The sequence below is a fragment of the Lolium rigidum genome, chromosome 1 (genome assembly GCF_022539505.1).
Source record: "Lolium rigidum isolate FL_2022 chromosome 1, APGP_CSIRO_Lrig_0.1, whole genome shotgun sequence".
Lineage (NCBI taxonomy): Eukaryota > Viridiplantae > Streptophyta > Magnoliopsida > Poales > Poaceae > Lolium > Lolium rigidum.
The window spans coordinates 45398883-45406036 of record NC_061508.1 but is presented as its reverse complement, the minus strand read 5'-3'; the positions used below and the strand labels follow the sequence as shown (position 1 = coordinate 45406036).

Here is a 7154-nt window from a genome sequence, read left to right as displayed (position 1 = left end):
CAGAATCTGTCAAAACAGAACAGTCCGTAAAGATGGATTTTATTAGGCCACCAGACTTGCTCAAACGAAAATGCTCAAATTGAATGAAAGTTCCGTACATATCTGAGGATCATGCTCGTAAATTGGCGTAATTTTCTGAGCTACCTACAGGGAGATAGACCCAGATTCGTGACAGCAAAGAAATCTGGAACTGCGCAGTAATCCAAATCTAGTACTTACTTTTCTATCAAAGACTTTACTTGGCACAACAAAACATAAAACTAAGATAAGGAGAGGTTGCTACAGTAGTAAACAACTTCCAAGACACAAATATAAAATAAAAATACTGTAGTAAAAACATGGGTTGTCTCCCATAAGCGCTTTTCTTTAACGCCTTTCAGCTAGGCGCAGAAAGTGTTTCTCAAGTGTTATCAAAGGGTGGTGCATTGATATCATAAGCTCCCCCATTAGCAGTGGTACTAGGGGCTTTGTCAATTTTAGGCCTATAATAATATTTCTTTGATTTAGGCACTTTAGAGGCATACATAAACTTTTGTTCCTTCCCCACATAAGCTTTCTCTCTAAACTGTAAAGATGAAAAGGTCGAACCCAAGGTTCCCATAGCTTTTTCAAGTTTGCCAATCCTATTAATTTGATTATCATGATCAACACAAGTTCCTAGGACACTAATTATTTCATCGATTCCTCCTAAGGATTTACCAAGTTTATCAGTTTTAACAAGTAACATCTCCAACTTAGTTTCAACACTAAAAATTTTCTCTATGGTTTCCAATTTTTTCATCACATCATCAAGGGAGGTTTCAATTTTAATTTCATTAACAGGTGGTGTTCCAAATAAACTCTCAATAATGCAACTAGCTTCTAAAGCGGGAGCACCTAGGAAGTTACCCCCCGCGAGACAATCAAGAACATATCTATTCCAGCTAGAGATACCAACATAAAAATTCCTGAGTAAGATAGTGGTGGAGTGTTTCTTAGTGCACCTATTATGGGCATCATTAATTCTATACCAAGCATCTTTTAAACATTCTCCTCCTTGTTGCTTAAATGAACGAACTTCAACTTCGGGATTACTCATTTTAGCAGTAGTAAATAAAACAAACCTGATAAAGTAAATGCAAGTAAACTAATTTTTTTGTGTTTTTGATATAGCAAACAAGATAGCAAATAAAGTAAAACTAGCAACTAATTTTTTTGTGTTTTGATATAAGTGCAGCAAACAAAGTAGTAAATAAAATAAAGCAAGACAAAAACAAAGTAAAGAGATTGAGAAGTGGAGACTCCCCTTGCAGCGTGTCTTGATCTCCCCGGCAACGGCGCGGAAAAAGAGCTTGATGGCGTGTATTTCACACGTTCGTTGGGCAACCCCAAGAGGAAGGTATGATGCGCACAGCAGCAAGTTTTCCCTCGAAAAGAAACCAAGGTTTATCGAACCAGGAGGAGCCAAGAAGCACGTTGAAGGTTGATGGCGACGGGATGTAGTGCGGCGCAACACCGGAGATTCCGGCGCCAACGTGGAACCCGCACAACACAACCAAAGTACTTTGCCCCAACGAAACAGTGAGGTTGTCAATCTCACCGGCTTGCTGTAACAAAGGATTAACCGTATTGTGTGGAAGATGATTGTTTGCAGAGAAAACAGTAAAACAAGTATTGCAGAAGATTTGTATTTCAGTATTAAAGAATGGACCGGGGTCCACAGTTCACTAGAGGTGTCTCTCCCATAAGATAAAAGCATGTTGGGTGAACAAATTACGATCGGGCAATTGACAAATAGAGAGGGCATAACAATGCACATACATGACATGATAAGTATAGTGAGATTTAATTGGGCATTACGACAAAGTACATAGACCGCCATCCAACCGCATCTATGCCTAAAAAGTCCACCTTCGGGTTATCATCCGAACCCCTCCGAGTATTAAGTTGCTAAACAACGAGACAATTGCATTAAGTATGGTGCGTAATGTAATCAACAACTACATCCTCGGACATAGCGCCAATGTTTTATCCCTAGTGGCAACAGCACAACACAACCTTAGAACTTTCGTCACTGTCCCGGTGTCAATGCAGTGCATGAACCCACTATCGAGCATAAATACTCCCTCTTGGAGTTAAAAGTAAAAACTTGGCCAGAGCCTCTACTAGAAACGGAGAGCATGCAAGATCATAAACAACACATGTATAATAACTTGATAATTAACATGACATGGTATTCTCTATCCATCGGATCCCGACAAACACAACATATAGAATTACAGATAGATGATCTTGATCATGTTAGGCAGCTCACAAGATCCAACAATGAAGCACAATGAGGAGAAGACAACCATCTAGCTACTGCTATGGACCCATAGTCCAGGGGTGAACTACTCACTCATCACTCCGGAGGCGACCATGGCGGTGTAGAGTCCTCCGGGAGATGAATCCCCTCTCCGGCGAGGGTACCGGAGGAGATCTCCGGAATCCCCGAGATGGGATCGGCGGCGGCGGCGTCTCGGTAAGGTTTTCCGTATCGTGGTTTTTCGCACCGGGGGTTTCGCGACGGAGGCTTTAAGTAGGCGGAAGGGCAGGTCAAGGGGCGTCACGAGGGCCCACGCTATAGGTCGGCGCGGCCAGGGCTTGGGCCGCGCCGCCCTATAGCTTGGCCACCTCGTGGCCCCACTTCGTGTGTTCTTCGGTCTTCTGGAAGCTCCGTGGAAAAATAGGGCCCTGGGTCTTCGTTTCGTCCAATTCCGAGAATATTTCGTTACTAGGATTTCTGAAACCAAAAACAGCAGAAAACAGGAACTGGCACTTCGGCATCTTGTTAATAGGTTAGTTCCGGAAAATGCACTAATATGACATAAAGTGTGCATAAAACATGTAGGTATCATCAATAATATGGCATAGAACATAAGAAATTATCGATACGTCGGAGACGTATCAGTCACCTGGGTAAGCTGTGGGTCTGGCGCGCTAACATGGACAAGTTATGGGTCTCACAATGATCTGGATAAGTGGAGACGTGTCCACTTCGAAGCACCAACAGCGGCCCACTTGCCAGCACCAACCAATGGTCAACTTAACGGGATTCCTCCCATCCGAGCTCCTTGTGAGGGTTTCAGACAAGGGCTCAGGGAAAACTGAGGAAAAACTAAGCGGCTGAGGAAAAATGAGCACAACTAAGAACCCGAGGGCACGAAAATAGAAATCCCTTAAGCAAGCTAGCATTCAAAAACAGAGAGATACATAATTGCACAAAAACTTTATCGAGTAAGAACATTGCAAGACTCTACACATGCAAAAGTAACTTCCCCATAGAACCATTGAGGCCCATACAAAGGAAAGAACCAACCGTTCCGCGGCCAAACCAGACAAAGAACAAAGCTAACGTATGTCGGTATGTGACAAGTGTTATCTTTTTTAAGAGAAAAGGGCAACAATACTTTTGAGCCTAGTATAGAGAACTAACTAGTGTATCTTACGGGCGTCGAGAAATCTACTTGTGGACAATACCGCTGCCTCACATCCTGCAAGCTTGTACTTCTTCTTGTTGCTAGATAGCTCATTGTAACATAATGATCCGCACTGTTTTTTTCTCCCAAGTCAACCATAATGCGCCCGTTGGTAGCTTGAAGACCTTCAAGTGTCATCTCCACTTGCCTCATTGTTGGTCTTTCCTCTTCTCTCAGTTTTATGCATGTCACGGTTAAAGCCACCACTTCTTCCACTTCACCGCCTCCCTCCTTCACAACCTGCGGATCTAGTATTTGAAGCATTTTTCCTTCTGAAATTAATTCAACAAATTTTGAGACTAGCCCTTCATTCTCACACATGTTTGGAATCTTTCTAGTAAGCATCTCGATTAGAAGGACTCCAAAGCTATAAACATCACTTTTTTCAGATAGCCGTCCCGTGTAACAATACATGGGATCCAAATATCCTCTAGTTCCTTGCACAGCAGTCGTTGTTATTCCTGTATGATCCATAGGAATGTACCTTGAAGTGCCAAAGTCAGATACCTTTGCTGTCAAGGCATCATCAAGAAGTATGTTGGAAGATTTGATATCTCTATGCAATATAGGAATCAAAACAGCAGAGTGAAGATAAGAAATAGCTTTGCCTACTTCACTTGCAATCCTTAATCTGTCTTTCCAGGGTATTGATCGAGATGATTCTCCGTGAAGGTGGTCGCTAAGGGTTCCATTGGAAATGAACTCGTATGCAAGTAGAGGAACTTCTGTCTCTAGACAACACCCATAAAGCTTGACAACATTCTTATGGTTGATCTGCGAGAGGATGGCTACCTCATTTATAAACTCATCAATTTCTCTTTGGAGCACAATCTTTGACCTCTTGATGGCTACAACATGTAAGTCCGATAAGATTCCTTTGTAGACAATTCCATGACCACCAACACCAACCTGACGAGTACGATTGAAATTGTTTGTTGCCTTCTCTAGCTCTTCCAGAGGAATGATCATCTTCTCCGCTATGCCTGTCCTGTGAGCTACAAGTTGCTGCAAGAGTTGTCCACGATTTTGGATGAAGAACCTGCGCTTCAATCTTTTCACTCTGCTATGCTTAAGTTTACGGTTTATCAAGATAGTACCAAAAACTGTAAGTAGAAACCCGGGGCCAATAGCTACAGATAGACCAATGATTAAACCTGCAAAAAAGACGTGCATTTTTTGTTTTACTGAGTTGACAATCTGATTGAAAGACCCCCATTAAGCAGCGGCACATGAGTGATAATGCTGACCTATATTAACAGACTTGATGCAGCCACCTGGTATCATCGGATCACCATGGCTTCCTTGTGGGCACCGGCAGTCGAATGATCCTTCTGTATTAGTACAGTCGCCGAAGCATAGGGTGTCTTGTCCTTGGCTGTTGCACTCATTGACATCTGCATAATTCGGCCAAAACACTTCTAATTAACAAATCCCATTTTTATTCAAAAAAAATATATCAGTTTGAGGGAAACATATATGTTTATTCGGAAAGAATAAAATGTTTTCTCCCGTTCACGAAAATGTGATGTTTTAGAACTTAAAATTTGAGAACTTAATTTTGCTACTAATATCGTTTGAATATTTAAATTACAAAATATGGAACAATATCAAAAACTAGTTGTAAAACATTTTGATTTATCACTTTTTCATCGACCAGAGGATGCCGGGTAATACAGTAGCCTATAAAAAGGGCAATATATGGTACAAAGTATTATTATAAGGGAAGTTAACCTTGGCATCCATCGGCGATGTAGGCATTGCCCTCGTACCCCATGGTGCAGTTGCACGTATAGCCTCTGCACCTGACGGTAGTGCACTCGCTGTGGCTGCTCTTGCAGATGCTGCGGGAGGCCTCCACAGGGCACTCTGATGGGTACAAGGAGCAATTCACGCCAGGTCTAACGACCTGGAAGTCGAGAACAACGGGAACCGCCATATCGGCATCCTTCACCTGCGGCGCGGGGCCGCCTTCGTCGTCCATCCAGACCCAGTGGCCGACCTCATCGAACCATCCCTGTGCCGCGACGAACACGTGCGTCCGCTGCCACAACTCGTCGAGGGTTCGGTTCCGGCCAAACCAGGTCAGCTCCACGCTGTAGTCGAGACTCCCCGGCGCGGCGGTTCCGTAGTCGTCGTCGCCGGGGCTGTCAATCGGCACCTGGCAGCACCTCATTCCCTGGCAGTACTTTTCGCCGGGGTCCCCGTTGAAGAAGCCGTTGCTCGTGTTCGTGTCGGCGCAGAAGGAGGCGCACCCGCTCATGATGATGCTGCTCACGTTCCTCTCCTGCAGCGTGGCCATGGCGTTGCAGCCCGTCACGATGAACTCGTTCTTGCTAATGGACAGTGTGTAGGGCCCTTCGTGCCTGAGTCCGCCGCCGAAGGTGCCTCTGCCGCCGGCCATGTCCCCGGTGCGTATGACGCGCACCGTGGAGTTCTTGACGGAGATGTCGACGACTTGGAGGGTGCCGTCGCCGAGCAGCAACCGCGGCGGATTGCTGGTGGTGGCGTCGCAGGTAAGGTTGAACCCCGGCATGTAGCAGCCGGCGGCAGGGTCGATGCCGAAAGGGTACGGCACGCTCACGTTGCCGCAGGTGGTGGTGCAGTTCGGCAGCCCTATCGTCGTCGGCGTAGCTGCCGCCGCCGCCGCCGCTAGCAGCGCCGACGCAATGAATACCAGCCAGGTTAGCATCGTATCAGATCGTCGTATTTCTAATTAATTTCTCTCACGGATGGATGGATACTCTGTAGTCTGTACGTTGTGCAGGCAGGCTTGCAATATTTCACTCTAGCTGTTGCGGTGCTGCACTGCTGCTACCTACTATATATATATAGATAGTTAGCTAAGCTAAGCATGATACACGACAGATGGATTGGGTCATTAATTAATGGAATTGGTACGACGATGAGCGGTAACAAGCAAGCGTGTGTTAAAAGTTAAAACCAGGAGTACTTTGAATTTTGACTTGATCACTACCTGATTGACTATCTACCGCGGTAGTACTTTGAATTTTGTTCACGCGCCTTCCCAAAAGCAGCTACCTAGCGAGCAAACACGGTCAGTTTTGGTGAGATGCAACGGATTACCTCAGATGCAGTTGTTTCTGCGTCATGGTTCGATTCTGTATATATGACACGTCAGCTGAGTCCATGCCACACATTTCAGTGACATGTGCATGACATACTTAGTGCATGCAATGGTTGATAAGACCGTCTTATCTTAATCTTGCCACGTAATCTAGACGTTTCATTGACTCTCCATCGACGTCTCATTTATGCTCGCGTGAGGCCTACCGTATGCTCTCTCCGGTCCGCCCCCGGGACGCATCCGCTTGCGTGTCCTGGTCCTGTCCTTGTGCCTCCCATTGAAGCTGAAGATCTTTGCCTACCTCGCCGACATTAACCGCTTGAGTACGCGTGCCAACCTCCTCTACGAAAGTTGCTCCCCCTCTGATATTTGCGCCACGTGCCCCGCTGTGGAGTCGGGTAGACACATGTTCTGCGATTGCCACTTGGCAGCGGATGTTTGGTCCCGGCTGGATGTCCCAATCACGGTCGGGTGTTTCTCCATTTGGGACCACCGGCCACCTCTCCCTGTGTCGATGCTACTTGGCATATGGGGGTCGCGACGACCCTCTGGTCCATATGGAAGAGCCGCAA

General features: G+C 45.7%; 1 protein-coding gene across 1 annotated transcript; it reads right to left on the bottom strand.

Annotated features, from left to right (window-relative positions):
• Window positions 1–3449: 3449 nt before the first annotated feature.
• LOC124707461 (wall-associated receptor kinase 2-like) lies at window positions 3450–6186 on the bottom strand. The gene is made up of 3 exons (XM_047239119.1): window positions 5229–6186; window positions 4745–4891; window positions 3450–4651 (listed from the first exon to the last, which is right to left on the bottom strand). The coding sequence occupies exons 1-3, from the start codon at window positions 6184–6186 to the stop codon at window positions 3450–3452; spliced, it is 2307 nt and encodes a 768-aa protein (XP_047095075.1).
• Between the last annotated feature and the right edge of the window lie 968 nt (window positions 6187–7154).

Coding starts and splice junctions, on each gene's coding strand:
- LOC124707461 (XM_047239119.1), bottom strand. CDS start 6,186: ATGCTAACCTGGCTGGTATTCATTGCGTCGGCGCTGCTAGCGGCGGCG. Junction 4,892..5,228: donor CATCGCCGATGGATGCCAAG/GTTAACTTCCCT, acceptor CGAATTATGCAG/ATGTCAATGAGTGCAACAGC. Junction 4,652..4,744: donor CATCAAGTCTGTTAATATAG/GTCAGCATTATC, acceptor TCTTTTTTGCAG/GTTTAATCATTGGTCTATCT.